Source organism: Colletotrichum navitas (assembly GCF_030913465.1).
Source record: "Colletotrichum navitas strain CBS 125086 chromosome Unknown LY79scaffold_84, whole genome shotgun sequence".
Taxonomy (NCBI): domain Eukaryota; kingdom Fungi; phylum Ascomycota; class Sordariomycetes; order Glomerellales; family Glomerellaceae; genus Colletotrichum; species Colletotrichum navitas.
Genome location: NW_026850630.1, coordinates 135435 through 151801, shown reverse-complemented (window position 1 = coordinate 151801; position 16367 = coordinate 135435). Strand labels below are relative to the sequence as shown.

General features: G+C 52.8%; 7 protein-coding genes across 7 annotated transcripts; 4 read left to right on the top strand and 3 right to left on the bottom strand.

Moving 5' to 3' along the window:
• Positions 1–1275: 1275 nt before the first annotated feature.
• LY79DRAFT_567608 (uncharacterized protein) lies at positions 1276–2106 on the top strand. The gene is made up of 2 exons (XM_060558905.1): positions 1276–1434; positions 1489–2106. The coding sequence occupies exon 2, from the start codon at positions 1531–1533 to the stop codon at positions 1807–1809; it is 279 nt and encodes a 92-aa protein (XP_060409460.1). The 5' UTR covers positions 1276–1434; positions 1489–1530; the 3' UTR covers positions 1810–2106.
• LY79DRAFT_593682 (uncharacterized protein) lies at positions 1983–3407 on the bottom strand (the record flags this gene model as incomplete). Its single annotated transcript, XM_060561590.1, has 3 exons — positions 1983–2437; positions 2490–3255; positions 3327–3407. 3 exons carry the CDS (start codon positions 3405–3407, stop codon positions 1983–1985), a joined length of 1302 nt encoding a protein of 433 aa, XP_060409459.1.
• Positions 3408–4476: 1069 nt separating this feature from the next.
• LY79DRAFT_640748 (glycolipid 2-alpha-mannosyltransferase) lies at positions 4477–6234 on the top strand (the record flags this gene model as incomplete). The annotated part of the gene is given in 3 exon segments (XM_060562342.1): positions 4477–4851; positions 4864–4986; positions 5048–6234. The coding sequence occupies 3 exon segments, from the start codon at positions 4477–4479 to the stop codon at positions 6026–6028; spliced, it is 1479 nt and encodes a 492-aa protein (XP_060409458.1). The 3' UTR covers positions 6029–6234.
• A 698-nt stretch (positions 6235–6932) lies between these two features.
• On the bottom strand, positions 6933–7472 carry LY79DRAFT_583379 (uncharacterized protein; the record flags this gene model as incomplete). The annotated part of the gene is made up of 1 exon (XM_060560320.1): positions 6933–7472. The coding sequence occupies one exon, from the start codon at positions 7470–7472 to the stop codon at positions 6933–6935; it is 540 nt and encodes a 179-aa protein (XP_060409457.1).
• A 1912-nt stretch (positions 7473–9384) lies between these two features.
• Positions 9385–10015, top strand: LY79DRAFT_524987 (acetyltransferase; the record flags this gene model as incomplete). Its single annotated transcript, XM_060555684.1, has 2 exons — positions 9385–9598; positions 9687–10015. The coding sequence occupies 2 exons, from the start codon at positions 9385–9387 to the stop codon at positions 10013–10015; spliced, it is 543 nt and encodes a 180-aa protein (XP_060409456.1).
• Positions 10016–10086: 71 nt separating this feature from the next.
• On the bottom strand, positions 10087–11393 carry LY79DRAFT_673341 (FtsJ-like methyltransferase; the record flags this gene model as incomplete). The annotated part of the gene is made up of 2 exons (XM_060564161.1): positions 10087–11222; positions 11291–11393. 2 exons carry the CDS (start codon positions 11391–11393, stop codon positions 10087–10089), a joined length of 1239 nt encoding a protein of 412 aa, XP_060409455.1.
• A 372-nt stretch (positions 11394–11765) lies between these two features.
• Positions 11766–14809, top strand: LY79DRAFT_706846 (DEAD/DEAH box helicase). Its single transcript, XM_060565036.1, has 3 exons — positions 11766–12120; positions 12193–13443; positions 13518–14809. The coding sequence occupies exons 1-3, from the start codon at positions 11890–11892 to the stop codon at positions 14388–14390; spliced, it is 2355 nt and encodes a 784-aa protein (XP_060409454.1). The 5' UTR covers positions 11766–11889; the 3' UTR covers positions 14391–14809.
• Positions 14810–16367: the final 1558 nt, after the last annotated feature.

Below are 16367 nucleotides of genomic sequence, written 5' to 3'. Positions count from 1 at the left end.
AGCAGAAACTAGCTCTAGGTAAGTAGTCTAACACTTTATAATAAAGTAGTTTTTTTTATAATAAAGGCAAAAACTACTATAGGTAATATTCTTAGTAAAAGTAGTGCCCTAGTTAGCACTAGAAGAGGTTACTATTAGATTAGTAGTATTCTTATAGTATATAATAAGTCCTATTTTCTATTCCTTATCCTAGGTAAAAGTATAGATAGTCTTAATAACCTTTGCCTAGGTAAATATCTTATTATTATTAGTATAGTACTTATAGGTATCTAGTAGTTATATCTTAAAGTAGTTAAGTATAAGAATAGCCTAATAGTAGTTAAAGTTTTTACTATAGAGGCTAGTAATATAGCTTTAAAGGTATTAAACCTTTATAAAGGCATTATAAAGGGTTTTATAGTCTTAGGCACTACCTTTGCTAAACTTATTAATAAGGGTAGTAATAGCATCTTTAGATACCTTAGGGATAAACTTCTTAAGTGTTTTTATAAGAGTATATAGGTTACTATTATTAACTTATCCTATGTTAAGGAGCTTAATAATTATAAGGTTATAAGTGCTAATAATAATACTATAGATAGTATTATATTTATTTTCCTAATTCTTGTACTTATTAGTATTAATTACTAGTTAAAGGACTTTATAATTAACATGTTTCTTAACTTTAGTAGCGTAAAGTAATATATTAACTAGCACTTACTATTATAACTAGTTTAACTCCCCCTTAAGCTTAAGAACAGACTATATAACTGTTTAGTAGTTAACCTTGTTAGCTATAATAGTAGTTAATTACTAACGCAAGGAAGAATAATATAATATATAATATAGATAAAAGTCTCCCCTAGACCACAGGTAGCCTAATAATATATTAAACTTTATACGTTTCCCTTACAGGATAAGGGGCATATCTAAATTATTACACAAATTACTACTGTTCATCAGACGTCTAAGTAAAAAGGGGTATAGATAAAGGTAGAAGCAACATTTTGAGTTTATTACTTATTATTATTATTAAGAGGTGACGCAACTGTAGCAGACAGGCAGTCAGAACAGTAATACAGGCAGTAATCACAACGTTTCATAAATATTACCATAGACCATTTAAAAAAGCAAAAAAGAAGGGGCAAAAGCAGCTAATCAATTAATCATAAAGAAAATTAATTAGTATCAACCTAGGCCTCATAACCTATAGGAGCAGCAAGGTAAAGCAATATCCGTTAATATTAGTAATATGTAGCTAACTAGAAGTAGGCTACCTACAGTAGGCAGAGGCTGCCCAAGAAGGAGGTGGAGGTGGGTCACGTGACCCATGGGCTCCTCCACCAACACATAGAGATACGGGGCCACCGCGCTGGTGACATAGGTTACATCACCTATCGACATGGAGTAATCTATGCAAAAGAGTTCGGATTCAACAGGCATTTTGAAGCGCATGTGGGCAGGATCACATCTGACTTCCTTTGCAACTACGACCCTGACAAGGAGCAGTGCTGGACTGCCGAGACAGGCGGGGAGTTTCTAGGGTGTATCATGCTCATCAAAGAGCCTGAAACACCAAGCACAGCAAGAGTGAGATGCTTCTTGGTGGAGGACTGTGCGCGAGGATCTGGCTTGGGAACCAGTTTGATGACAGGCTGCATCGATACGGCAAAGGAATTGGGTTATGAGCATCTTGTGTTGTCAACCACCAACTTGTCTGGCTCCGCGCGCCGCTTGTACGCCAAATTTGGGTTCAGGCTAGAGAGTAAGACAGAACATCAAGAGTGGGGAATTAGGCATATTGGAGAAACATGGAGGATGGAATTGTAAAGTGTTCAGCAGACAATTGTAGACCGGTGCACTGCAAGCCATTGCCAACAATCATACAATAGTCGAACAGGACTAGTGTTATAGCTTCACCCATTTGACCAGTCTAAAGATGGATAGGGATTCTAATGGCATTGCACCTTGTTCTAGCATCATGTTCATGATATCTTTTTTGCTTAATACCCGTGCTTCTTAAGCCAGCCTACAAGGTCTGCTTCTGCCTTTACCCTAAGCTCGGCTCTCTTCACCTCGTCATGTTCCTCGAGAACTGACGCGCTGCCTAGCCAGTATGGACACAGGAACCTCTGCAAGCGCATAAGGTCACGGATCTGGTTAACGCCGTCGATCTGGACCGGAGCAAGAGCGACACTCTCCTGTAAAACTGAATTCCACGTTTTAGCAAGCTCCCACTCCTTGAGAGATTCCTTATCTAGGTCTGCAGGTGGCGTAGTGAAGTCGCCTGAGAGAATCGCCTGGTTGATCGCGGTGTCGTCGTCGCCAATATTTCCACCGGTGTGGCTGAAAGACATGGAGATGAACTCTTCAAAGGGGTGAGAAACGGAGGCAAAGTCGAAGTCAAGAACTGCTGTGACTTTCTTGGCCTTCTTATCAAAGAGCATGTTGTAAATGGCTACTAGGGATATCAGTCTGACGCTGACTAGACTCAGGATTAGAATACATACTCAAGTCTCCATGTATTAGAAACTTTTTGTGTATATCAACAATACTAAGCACTTTCTCTGGGCCGCCGCTGGCGAGAAACTTTTCGATCCTGGCGTCAACGCCATTGCTTTCCCAGCCTTGGATAACTGAGCTTTCGGCAGCTTGTTTGATGCGGGAACGCAGCTTTTCTATTCTCCACTCCGCGTATGAGCCAGTGGGTCTCACATCTTGCATAGATGACGACTCTCCGCTCACAATAGCGCCGTTCTGGTCGAACTTGAGTCCGCCGCCAAACTTAGTGACGCTTTGCGGGAGATCTACTGCTTGTATGGCCCCAAGAACGGCAGCCATCTGCTCCAAGACATGCTTCTGACTTTCCATGTCAAGAGAGGAGAATTCCGGACCAAGATCAACGCCGCTCCGGAACTCTGACATGATCCAACCAAACCCCTCCTCGTTTACTTGGTCAGTAGTTGTGGCAGGCACCCAGGCGTAAACATCCGGTATTAGTGGATCAAGCCCGCTCTTTTCCATGGACTCACGAACAAGGTGCTGTGAAGCGACGTCATTCTCTACGCGGTTGGTATTGTTCACGTCGTGGGCCGCGAGGTTGCTAAGTTTGATGACTAGCGTGGAGACGCCTTCAAGCGGAGCTTTGCATGTGCCAGGTTGAGTACCCGGAAACGATGATGCGAAGGCCGGCGTCGCTAGCTCTACTTTGAAGAGGAAGTTGTTAAAGGGATATGCGTACTCTTCGTCATAAGCCAGGGTCGAGATGATGGAGGCCTACCGGCAAGTTGGAAAAGTTGCCCAGTTAGTGAGAGAGAAGTTGATGCATGGCAGTACTGATCACCAACCTGAAGCCCGCGGCCATGGAGGACTTGCTGAACCACAGAGAGCCGACGTTCAAAGCCGGCGTAGTTTACATTGACAACCATCACAAAGCTATAGACTCAACAGCTAAACTGGAAAATGTGATGAGAAAGTAAAGAGTCGTAGGTCGGGGAAGGGCAAGCGGAGTTGATGCACAGGAAGCTGGTCTCGTAGAGTTTAACTGGGGATGATTTGGAGTATGTTATTTAAGTCCTAATTTAGCCGTTAATTTATACGACCCTTAGCATTTAATCGATAGCCCCTGTCATAGTGCGGAGTATGGCCGACATGAACCAGTAGCATTACGAAGGATCTTCTAGAACTAAATGTATCTCCAACATGCATATGTAAAGAGAAATGACTGTCCCGAAACCGGGTCGCAAGGCTCCTAATCAGGAAGGAGGTTACATGACAAAGAGATAACCCCTTACACAAATCCTCCTTACCTAACAGATAAGGAATATAGAAGAACATTCTTGAATCAAGTCTCGATGTTAGGGCCACAAAGGCTGAAAAGTGACAATAGTGACTTAGTGGATCCCCATACCCTTGTTATCGACAGTGTCAATGGGCTCTTCGTTCAGATCAGGATTTGTCAACTCACGCCAGCGGGTGTACTCCTGTTAGTGTGTATTAGTAAAACCGAATCTCTTGAGCGAAATCTGTTCTGGAAAAACTTAGGGCTTTGGGTAGAAAGCGTGGCATCACGTGCCCGGTGGAGGATGTCCTCTGTCCGTAATAGCATCACCCAGGCTTCACTTGGGCGCCTGAGGCGCACATCTGTCGGTGAAGGATATCACGTGTGCTAGAAGGCACAATGAACTGTTCCTGCCTTTTATACAAAGAAGAAGCTAAGCGAGGTGCTAATGCCGTCATAAGCATATCACACTATTGGCTGCCTTGACTTCACTTTCAGTCAAGATCACTGCCATCCACACATCTTCCCCTGAACAAACCGCACAACAACCTCTCCAAAGCAAACACTGTCTCAGCCTCGAGTGACTTGCAAAACACTCTTCTCCTGTCTTCTGTTGGCGGGATCTCGATTCCTCTCTGTCTTTGTTTCCGATTTCCTCACATCTGCGATTTCGCTTGTTCAATCTCCAATCTTCATCCCCACGGCCATCAGTCAGGATGGCAAGACGCAGCAGGTCAGTCTTGCCATCTTGGTACGCTCTCATATTCACGATCCTCCTGGCCCTTCTCCAGGTTCCGTCAGCGTGTTCTGGGCCTCTCTACGTTCGCAACGCCTCTCCGAGAGCTGCCTTTGTTGCCCTTGTGTCCGAGAACCAGCTCGATCAGATGGTGGAGTCGGTCACCCAGCTTGAACAGCGATTCAATAGCAAGTACCGTTACGACTGGGTGTTCTTCAGCTTTGAAGAGCTCAGCGAAGACTTCAAGGATGCCACTTCCAACGCCACTACCGGAACTGTCACCTACAACTTGATCACTCAGCAACACTGGTCTGTCTCTCGCCAGGCTGAACTGGGTCGCTTCCATGCGGGTGTGGTGCACACCTAGAGAGTGGACACTGATACAGCCCAAACACAAGTTTCCCACCACAGCCGACGCTGGTCTGCTGGTCCATTTGCACGCGAGAAACGTCTCCAGGCTTACGACTGGTTCTGGATGGTCGAGCCTGGTGTAAGTTGGCTTCTGGCTCCCATGAAATTCCCTTATGTGACTGACATGATTGGTCTTCCAGACCCAGTTTATGTGCGATATCAACTTCGACGTCTTCCGCCTGATGCGAGACCACGGCATCACCTACGGCTTCAATGAGATGCCCTCCCAAGACGAAGGGCATTCAAAGCAGTTGTGGCGGAGTACCAAATCCTTCATGGCTGAGCACCCCGAACTGGTTCGACCGGCAGCCGATATTACCTGGATTCTGACCGACGGCGGCAACCTGAGCGAACCCAGCTTTTCTTCCGAGTACCATGTTGGTCAAAAGGAGGAGGTCCATTTGGACCAGGACTTGGACTTTCGAACCCGAGCCTGCAGAACCGGTGGTTCAGAGACTGAGGGAAGCGTTTGCCCCGGTGTTTCCCATGAGGCTGATGATGAGCAGTACCATTCCCATTCGACGATTGACGCCGACGCTCCCCGGCTTGCTTTCAACTACAAGGAGTGTACTGTCGACACTCGCATCGAGATTGGCAGCCTTGATCACTTCCGCAGTATTCAGCACACCTCCTACTTCGATTACCTCGACAACGCCGGCGAGTTTTACGACGCAAACCCCGGCGGCCTCAAGGTCCACTCTCTCAGCGCCAGCATGTTTCTGCCCCGCGAAAAGCTATGGCTGTTCGGCGACATGACCGGCGAGATGAATAGCCATCCCAGCCGGCCACTTCTATCGCGTCCGATGTCCCACTCGGATGCCGTCCTTGACTCAACCTCCTTAGCCGACATCTTTGGCAGTTCCTGGTTCCACCCGTCTGATGGCAGTCATCTTTCCATCATCCACCGCCTCTGGGCAAACATGGCCTCGGGGATCGCCCGACAGAACAGTTTTCCCGCAGCACAGACTGGTCACACGGCCCTCGACGAGCGCAACTTCAAGATTTACAAGCCGGAACGCTACCCGGTCGACGTCAAGTTGGGATGGTACTCGTTGGAGGACACCTGGCGGTCTTGGACCATCGATCGTGCCAAGCAACTCTTCGCCCTCTTGGGCTGGTAAACTACTCGACAGGCTGGTTTCGATCGCCCCGTCTGTTATCATATGATACCGAAGACGTCAAAAGGATCATGTCTCAAGGAAGGGGATGAGGAAGCGCAGTCGAGAACTTGGGATCTGATTTCTTTCGCTGCACTATTTGACCTACAGAGCTCCTACTAGCACCGCATAGCCATCAAGCGAGGATTCTTGATGATTCATACATACCTATATAACCAGTATCAAGAAAGCGCCAGTGGCTACGTTGCGTGACTTTTGACATGCTGCATCGAACATGTCTTTGTGTCCAAAAGCGGGCTCCTGTCGTCCGGGAAACCAGCTACCATGTAGGAACACCTTTCCAGCCCGTACAACGTAATTCATTAATGGCATCTATGTTTCTTACAAGTCAGCAAATAGCTACTGGCCTGGAAAACAGGACGAGAGCCTATCGACTCAGCCATTACGCCAGGGCTGAGATCCCCCCTCGGTTTCAGCACTTTTCCATCCAGATCTTCTGAAAGTCCATGAAGCCGTCGATCAGGGTGTTGCCGAGGTAGTTATCCTTTGTGCCGTTGATGGTGTCGGAGTTGCAATGGCTCACTCGGGCTCCGACGGCTGGTCGGGTTCCAAGGTGGGGGGGGATCACCTGGGACCTGTGGCTTCATAACTTTTGTCCTCGAAAGATGTCCACGACGCTGTGGTAAGCCATTCCAGGGCATAGGAGGGAGTTAGTAGGTCGTAGGGAAAAGCCACATGGGAATCAAATATGGCTCTTGGAAGTAAGGAAAATGATAAAATAAAATAAGAGGATTCTATTGATATCGGATAGCGTTGCAATTCGACGACCACGCTATTTTCCATGTGTCCCACCGCCAATATCCCCATACCTTTCATCGGTTCAGTTGCTGTAGCTCAAATAGGCTTCTTAGAAAGTCTCTTTCAGTTCAATAGCGTGCAACTCGGCCTTCTCGAATGCCCTTTTCATTTCTTTAAAGCCTCCATCGAATAGCAGTTCATCTTGCTCATGGTATCGACGCTCAAAACGTCGAATTTGATGACTATCGTCTAGATCAATGATGTAGACCTCGCGTGTCTTGCAGAACTCAGGCTTGCTGTCCATGTCGTCGGCATTCAAGCTCCAGAAATGAGTGACATAACAAGTAACCCGACCTCGGTCAATGAGCAGAAGTTGATGAGCAGTGAGCTGGTTGTGGTTTCTGGCTTCGGTGAACCATTTCATGACGCGATCGATGCCGATGAAGATATCTCCCGGACCGACGAGGTCGCCGATGAGCTTCGCATCGAGGCTCAAGTGCATTCTCACACCATCCCAATCCGCTTCGTCAATGCACTTGAAAAAGTGTCTAATCTTGCCATCGATGGCTGCTCGCATAGGGCGATCGCGAAGCTCACCGCTGACTTCCGCGATGAAGGTGTCAAGAGCGTCTCGATCATAGTAAGTCATCTTGTGTTTCCACGAGAGAGTTATCAGTATCGATGTAGGACGAGAAGATAGCAACTCGTTACTTGTCACCTTTGGTCCGTGGACAGCTTTCAGAGTGGTGTATCTCGAATTGATACGGTGTACTTGGGTAAAGAAGATGGTTTTTCTTCAAATGCTATCACATCCGCGGAAGCTTTTCTTTCCGTTGTTGTCAGTAGGCTGAACAGAGATGGAATCAGAAGAGGCAATAAGAGATGAGAGGGTTGAGATTAAGGGGGATCGAACAGACCTGGATGGAGTGAAGAAAGAAGAAGAAGAGGGAGCAAGTAGGTGTTATGAAGGTGAAGGATAAGTGAGAGAAATGGGTAGAACCACGAAGGCTTTTTATAGGAAGGACGAACGCTAGCAAAGGTTCGAATCGTAAAGCAGGCAAGAGACGACGTCGGAATATCCCACATTGACGGACAATGGTGCATCAAGGGCACTGTGGCCGGGGTGTTTTTGGAACAGGAATATCAAAGATGGTAGTTCTGGAATTGTCCAAATCCCAAGAAACAACCTGCTTTCCATTTGACATGTCATTTGTGCGAACATTTCGGGGTTGAATTCCTTGGATACGACGACCACCACCACCGCCTTAATCGGCCAGTGTCTCACTCATAAAAACAAAAACAAAGCTGAGCTAGAGCCTCAATAGAAGGACTCTGGCCGCCGCAGTTTTCTTCGACTGTGTTTACGTCTCTATGTCCTAGTCTCTCTCATCTGCGACGGTTACCGCTAGCCAGATTTCTTGCTTACAGCCTCTGTGGCTGCGGTGCTCATAGTGAAACATCTCGGGCCTATCCGCCAACCCAGTTGCTATTGTCATATTCGTCAAACTTGATTCTCCAAAACGTTCTTTATCTTCATGGCACTCCTCTGGGCCTTCGCAACGGTCTCTTTCAATGTTACAAAGCTTCCATTGTGGGTGATCGTGCAATGGTCTTGGCTTCGAGGCTCAATGAGTCGAGTTTGAAGCCAATCATCAAGATCAATAACGTAGACATCGCGTTTCTCACAAATCCGACAGTCGTATCCCGCGTCGACAAACGGGGTTCCAGAATCCAGTGACATAACAAAGTCACCCGACCTCGGTCAACAAGCAGAAGCTCATGGGGCCGTATGTGGTCCGCGCCTTCGCATCTGTAGAAGAAACAGTCAAGAACACCATCGGTGTTGTTTATGATATCATTCAGGTGAAGGAGATTGGTAACGAGCTTCGTATTGGGGCTAAACTGCCCTCTCATACCACCACGGTCTTCAACATCAGGCTTCAGCGCACTTAAGAAAAGTGTCGGATCCTGCGGTCGATCATTTCACACAGAGGAAGGTCGCGGAGATCATTGCTGAGTTCGGTGGCAAAGGGAGCGATACTGTCCTGGTCGCAGTCGATAGGCCTATCCATCTTGTGATTCTGCGATGGAAAAGTTGGCATCAAGGATGAGATGGCGACAGTCTCACTTACGGCCACGGGCTTATAGAATTAGAGATTGACCTAGTTCAAAGGGGTGACGGATAAGAAGGGCAACGGTTGTTCTCGATTATGGTTCAAAGGTTGGCATCGCGAAAAGCGCAAACTATGGCAGCAGCTCGGCCAATTACGCCCGATGCGCGATTAGGTTCAGATTTAGTTCACACTAACATACAACACATTGGAACTCTCCGACGGTGGCCTAATCCGGGTCAGAAAATGACGTTGCCGATGGGCGGGAGAGACGCTCGATCCCCCCCTCCATGGCGCCACGAGTTTACGGTTCGTTAGCCCAAGCTTTTTGGGACGAGGGGAAGAGAGAGCGGGTTTTATTTCCCACTGACGAGAGACGCCGGTGCCAACGGTTTCAACGTATCCTTCACCTACATGTCAAATTGTCCTCCCCCCCTTTTTTTCCTTACGATGCCGAACCAGATCTCCAAGCAGTGGCACCGCGACGACTACCTCATCTCCACCGACCGGTCCCTCCTCGACCTCGGAGCCATCAACGACGCATTCGACTCGGAGCTGATGTGGTGGACGAGCCGGGTGCCCGAGGCCGCCCTGCGCCGCCTGGTCGACAACTCGCTGTGCCTTGGCGTCTACAAGCTCCCCGCGGCCACCGCCGACATTGCAGGTAAGTCGCCTCCCCCAACCTCCGTCCCCCCCCCTCATCCTTGATTCGGTTCCTCGGTTTTCTTTTTCCCAACCCTAAGCCCATACAGGCAAAAAGGGTCCCGCGCTCGTGGGGCTCGCCCGCGTCGTCACCGACTACGTGACCATCGGCTACCTCGCCGACATCTACGTGCTGCCCTCGCACCAGGGCAGGGGCCTGGCGCAGTGGCTGATGGTGTGCCTGAACGAGGTCCTGTACGAGTGGCCGCACCTGAGGCGCTTCCTGCTCCTGACCTCGTCGCCGCAGGCCAGCAAACTGTACGAGCAGGCGCTGGGCACGTCCGAGTGGGGGCGGTCGCACTCCGGGGAGCTGTACCTGCTCGAGAAGCGAGGGCCGTCGATGCCCGCGGGCCCGCCCGATACGGATGACGATGAATGAGTGATGTGGGGTTTCTTGGGCTGGTTTTCTCTGGCTGGTTTTTTTTTTTTTTTTTGGCGGTACAGAGTAGCTTAGACTTTGACAGAGGTCTTGCCGTACGCACCGCCGGCGGCCTTTCTCAGCTCGATGGCGCGCTTGTAGGGGGGCGCCGTCGGAGGCTGCACGGGGTCAAGGGAGACGTGGTCCTCGGGTAGTTGATAGGAAGCGTCAGAATCAAAGGCCGACAGGTCTCCGCACGCAATGAAGGGTGCGATCCACCGAATGTTGCTCTCGTGGTCCGTCGTCTCGTCCGTCTCGTCGTAGGCCTCCACTTCGACGACAGCCTGCCCCCCGCCGCCGCCGCCGCCGGTGGCGGACAATGTGGGCGACGCATTCCACTTGGCCGTGGCCGGGTCCTGCATCAGCGCGGGGGCGACGGCGGGCAGGCGGCTCGTGCGGTCGCGGAGCATGCGGTCCAGGTCGTGGCCGACGCCGAGCGGGTTCTCGAGGCTGGCGTGGAAGCCGGCGGGGGGCTGGAAGTTGATGCAGACGATAAAGGCCTCGACGCTGCTCGCGCGGGACGACCTGGGCTTGGCGACGACGACGGTCTCGAAGAAGATCTTGAGCTGGGCGTACAGCAGGTCGACGTTGCGGCCGCGGAAGATCTTGGCGACGAACTTGCCGCCGGGCTTCAGGACGCAGAGGGCGAGGTTGAGGGCGGCGAAGAGGAGCTGCGACTGGACGTAGATGTCGAGGTCGTGGAGGCCGGTGACGTCCGGGGCGCCGTCGCTGATGACCAGGTCGACACGGTCGGTGGCCTGCTGCTTGCCTGTCGAGTTGGCGTCGTAGTCGGGATCGAGGGCCTTGAGGAGGAGGGGCACGGTGGCGGGGTGCGTGATATCGGCGCGGAGGGTGATAATGCCAGGGAGCGGGCTGATGGGCTGCAGGTCGATAGACACGATCTTGACGTCCTTTCGGGGGTGGGCCTCCTCTTCCCTCCTCGCCGCCGCCTCTGCGTCGGACTTCTCAGCCTCGGACGCGCCGGGCTCCGAAGGGGCGGCGGGGAAGACGCCGAGCATCTCCTGGCGGAACTTGGCCTCGCGGTCCTGCCATGCCGACCGGCCAAACTTCTCCCCCTTGATGAGCACACGGGACAAGACCTGGGACCAGCTCCCGGGAGCAGCGCACAGGTCGACGACCCGGGTGACGTTGGCGAAGAGGTCAAACTCTGGACTCGCGTCAGCATTGAATGTGTCGGTCAAGGGGCGTCACTAATGGCGGGGTAAAGCGACTCACCCTCGTCCAGTTGCAGCAGCTTGAAGGCGCTGCGTGCACGCCAGCCCTGCTCCTTGGCGAGACGATAGTAGGCGTCGCGCTTGTCCTTGGAAGACTTGCCCATGGTGGAAACTAAACTAAGGGGAGAAGAAGTGAATGAGTTGGTGAATGAAGAGGGGGTGAAGGTTGAGGGTCGTGATGATGACGATGAGGTTTTTTATTTTTATTTTATTTTATCATATTTTTTATCTTTATTTTCATTATTTGACATGGCGGGGTTCCAGCGTTCCTCCGTCCGCCGGAGGAGAAAATTTGCTTCAGCGACTCAGTGGCCTCGACAGCGGCTATAGGGCTGAATTAAGCTGTGGTCTGTGCCTCTTAGGGGGACTCACTGCCCCGGCCCAACTGATTTTCCGGGTCCGCTGAAATTTTCGAGCGCAGCGTAAAGAGAGCTGCTCTGTTCTGCGCCGCGCTGCGCTGCTCTGCGAAGTCGCGGGGCATTTTTCTGACATTTTTCTTTTCCGCCTTTGGCTCAATATCTACAACTACCACCACCACCACTACCACAACCACCGCTACCACCACCGCCACTACAGATACTTCCCCCCAAGGAACACACAATGCAGCACAAGAGGAAACACCAGCCCTCAGAGGCTGGTCAAAACCCCCAGAAGCGTCAAAAGTCCGCCAAAGCAAATAGTGTCCCCTCCAAGAAGCGCAAGGTCCCTGCTAGCGCACTACCATGGAAGAAGGTCGAGGTGCCCGAGATGTTCGACGATGCCGAGGGTTTCTACGGCCTCGAGGTCATTGAGGGCGTCGACGTCGTCAAGGATGGCGACAATGTGCAGTTCGTACGTAAATAACATAACCTGTTAACCCCCATACCTCTCCTGATCGTGCTACAGCGACTGACCCGAGGCCAGGTCGCTGCCATACCCTCCGGCGACGAAAAGGACCACGCCGACGCAGAGTTCCAGGGCTTCAGCGACTCTGAACCCGCCCCTGCCCGATCCGAACCGGTGAAAGAAACCCCCAAGACGAGCGCCAAGGTGGAATCAAAGAAGACGAAGAACGAGAAAAAGGCAGCAAGGACGGAACAACAACAGCCCAGGGACGACAAGCCTGCAGAGAAGACGGACGACGCCGCAGACGCTGCCGAATCACCGCCCGAACAGCCAAAGAGCAAGAACCAGAAGAAGAAGGAAAAGAAGGAGAAGAAGGCCCGGCCCAATCCCGACGACGCCAAGCTCGAGAGCAGCGGCTTCGCCGCCCTGGACGAGGTCCAAGACGCCGACGAGGACCTCGACATGACCCCCTGGGTCGATCTCGGCCTCTCGCCCGCTCTGGTCTCGGCCATCGCCAAGCTCAAGTTCGCCAAGCCCACAAAAATCCAGTCCTCCACCATACCCGACATCCTGGCCGGCCACGACGTCATCGGAAAGGCCTCGACCGGTTCCGGCAAGACCCTGGCCTTCTCTATCCCCATTGTCGAGGACTGGCTCGACAAGTACGACGGCGACGGCAGCCTGGACGGGGAGAGGCCCTCGAAGCCCGAAAACACGCCCTTCGCGCTGGTCCTTTCGCCCACGAGAGAACTGGCCCACCAAATCACCAACCACATCAAGAACCTCTGCGCCGGCCTGCTCAACGCCCCCTTCGTCTGCTCGGTGACGGGCGGCTTGTCCGTCTTCAAGCAGCAGAGACAGCTGGCCAAGGCCGACATCGTCATCGCCACGCCGGGCCGTCTGTGGGAGGTCATCAGCGGCAGCCGGGAGCTGCTCGCCGGGTTCAAGAAGATCAGATACCTGGTCGTCGACGAGGCCGACCGGCTGCTGAGCGAGGGACACTTCAAAGAGGCCGGCGAGATCCTCGACGCCCTCGACCGCGAGGTGACTAATGAGGACGGAGACGACGAAGACGAAGACGACGACAACGAGAAGGGCCTCTCGGCCCGGCAGACGCTCGTCTTCTCGGCGACGTTCCACCAGGGGCTGCAGCAGAAGCTGGCGGGCAAGGGCAAATGGGGTCTCATGTCGGAGAAGGAGTCGATGGAGTATCTGCTCAAGAAGCTCAACTTCCGCGAGGAGAAGCCAAAGTTCATCGACGTGAATCCGGCCAAGCAGATGGCCGCCGGTCTGAAAGAGGGCCTTATCGAGTGCGGCGCCATGGAAAAGGTATTTATTTACCCCCCCCCGCCCCCTTTGTTTTCTTATTTCCCCCCTTCTTTTCTTACTAACACGCCCAAAAGGACCTCTACCTCTACACCGTCCTCCTGCTCAACCCCAACCGCCGGACCCTCGTCTTCACAAACTCCATCAGCGCCGTCCGCCGGCTCGCCCCCTTCCTGCAGAACCTCAACATCAACGCGACGGCGCTGCACTCGCAGATGGCGCAAAAGGCCCGCCTGCGCTCCGTCGAGCGCTTCACGGCCTCCAAGCCCAACACCACCGCCGTGCTCATCGCCACCGACGTCGCCGCCCGCGGCCTCGACATCCCCGGCATCGACCAGGTCGTCCACTACCACGTGCCCCGCGCCGCCGACATGTACGTCCACCGCTCCGGCCGCACCGCCCGCGCCGAGCGCACCGGCCTCAGCATCATCCTCTGCGGGCCCGACGAGGTCGTCCCCACCCGCCGCCTCGCCGCCAAGGTCCACGCCGGGCAGCAGCAGGACCAGGCGGCCGGCAAGAAGAAGTACCTCATGCGCACCATCGACATCGACCGACGCATCGCCTCCCGCCTCAAGCCGCGCGTCGACCTCGCCAAGAAGCTCACCGACGCCACCCTCGCCAAGGAGAAGGGCACCAAGGACGAGGACTGGGTCCGCGCCGCCGCCGACGAGCTCGGCGTCGAGTACGACAGCGACGAGCTCGACAGGGCCGGCAGCTGGACCGGCCGCGGCAGCCAGCGCAAGAAGAAGCAGCAGGAGGACAAGAACATGTCAAAGGCCGAGATGGCCGCCATGCGCGCCCAGCTGCGCGACCTGCTCTCCAGGCGCGTCAACGCCGGCGTCAGCGAGAAGTACATCACCGCCGGCACCCTCGACGTCGACGAGCTGCTGCGCGGCGGCGCCGGCGACTTCCTCGGCAAGGTCGACGGCCTGGACATGGACGACTTGTAGGGGATGGGTCGGTCGGTCGGTCGGTCATGTTGTTGTATATGGAGGGGTCGTCATTGTACACACATATATACCACATCGCACGCATAGTATGCATGCCCGAAAAGCACAATATCAATGGACTGGGAAAAGCCTCCTTTTTTTTTCCCTTTTTTTTTTCCAAAAAATCTTTCTTCTCAATTACTACCATCATCTTCTCCGCCTCATAAGCCCCGTGTGTCCCCTTTTTCCGTACCTCCGTATACCGGCGCTTCCGATCGCCACCCTTTGGAGACCCTGGCGGACTCTTGTCATGGGTTTCGGCTCGCCGGCTGCAACCATTCATACGGGTATCATAGAATCTATAGTAGTAATGACGAGAACAACAAGAGAAAAAGTGACATTCGCACTGAACAGGGTAGAAAGTTTCATGCATCCTCCAGGGGTGTCATCACTCCGTCTTGTCGCCGGAGCGGGCTTCGTCCTTCGCGCCGTCGTCTTGATTCTCTCCGCCAAGTCGGACTTTGTCGGTGATGTTCGATGCCTTTTTTTGCTGCTTTCATCTGCTCTCGGGGGGGGGAGGGGGTTATGTCTGTGTCTGCTTGCGATTCGTCTTGGGGTCGTTCTGCCTTTCCGTGCTCGTGTTGGCGCCGGCACGTTTGTTCCCCGTCTTTCTCGTCAATGTTTCGATTTGATCCTTCAATTCGCTGGTTTCTAGGTCGCGGGCCACCGTCAAATTCGGTGCCTTTGCTGAACAAACAGTCAGTACCTTTTCCCTTATCGGCCAGCTGCGTTCACTTACCCAGCTAGTCGCCGAGTCTCTTGGTCTCGTCAGTCTGGTTGCCAGCGAGTAGATTGTCCCTCTCTTGCGTGGCCTTGTTGTATTCGACCTTGAGTCGGTTGTACTTGAGGAGATCCGCAGATGCTTCCTTGATCCTCTTCTCTTCTAGTTTGGCGAAGCGCTCGATGGCCTTCTTCTCGTTGATGAGCGCTGTGCGCAGCTTCCTCTCCAGCTTTTCAACGTGCTCGTCTTGTTCATCCACGCATCCCTGCATTTCGTCCACTTCTCCCTGGAGGCTAGCGATGTGTGTCTTCATGCCTATCAGGCTGTCTTGGAGATGCTTGATTTCACCATCCTTCGTGTCGAGCATCGACTTTGCCTCGTTCATGTCCGCTTGGTGTTGGTTCTGCATACCCGCGATACGCTGCTCGATGGCGCTGCTGCTTTTGGCGCCCGAAACAGCGTGCTGGTCGAGCAGCTCTTGGAGTCTGGTTATTTCCTGTCGCATGTTTGCGTTTTCGATACAGGTGGCGTCCGTGTCCTTGCGCAGGGTCTCGATGCACTTTTGTTGTTCAGCATGGATGGCCGAAGCTTCGCTCATCGTGATGTCGCGGGTGGAGCGAGCGTCTGCCACTTGGTTTCTGAGCTCGTCCAACTGGCGGTTGAGCACTTCGATGTCCTCCTTTGTTATTCCAGACACCATCTTCTCTTGCGAGGCTGAGAGCTTGGCTCTCAGTTTGCCGACTTGGTTATTGGCATGGGCCACGGCCGTCTTGGACTCATCCATCACCTTCTTGAGCTGGCTCTCGAGCTCGTCAATCTTCTTCTCCTTTTCGAAGAACATGGCCTCTGTCGTCTGAACTTGGACTTTGGCGTTGTTAAGGTTGTCTCTCAGAGTGCAGGCCGCATTGTTGTCGCTGCGAGTTCGCTCCGCCAAGTCACTCAACTGCCGCCGAAGGCTCTCGTTCTCCGCCTGCAGCGAAGCGTACATCGTCTCGGCGTAACTCATCTTCTCGTCGCGGTCTTTCTCGAGGGCGAGCCCCGTCTCGGTCAGGAACTGAATTGTCGCATCCTTTTGGGCAAGCAAAGTTTCGACTTCGGCCGACATGTCCTTTCGTTTGGCTGCATCCAGCTCGCGCTCGAGAGAGCTGACCTTCGCGTTTAGAACCCCGATCCTGTCCTTTGCCCTCCGAACGAGCCTGACCATGTCTTCCCGGATC

Coding starts and splice junctions, on each gene's coding strand:
- LY79DRAFT_567608 (XM_060558905.1), top strand. CDS start 1,531: ATGCTCATCAAAGAGCCTGAAACACCAAGCACAGCAAGAGTGAGATGC.
- LY79DRAFT_706846 (XM_060565036.1), top strand. CDS start 11,890: ATGCAGCACAAGAGGAAACACCAGCCCTCAGAGGCTGGTCAAAACCCC. Junction 12,121..12,192: donor ATGGCGACAATGTGCAGTTC/GTACGTAAATAA, acceptor ACCCGAGGCCAG/GTCGCTGCCATACCCTCCGG. Junction 13,444..13,517: donor AGTGCGGCGCCATGGAAAAG/GTATTTATTTAC, acceptor CACGCCCAAAAG/GACCTCTACCTCTACACCGT.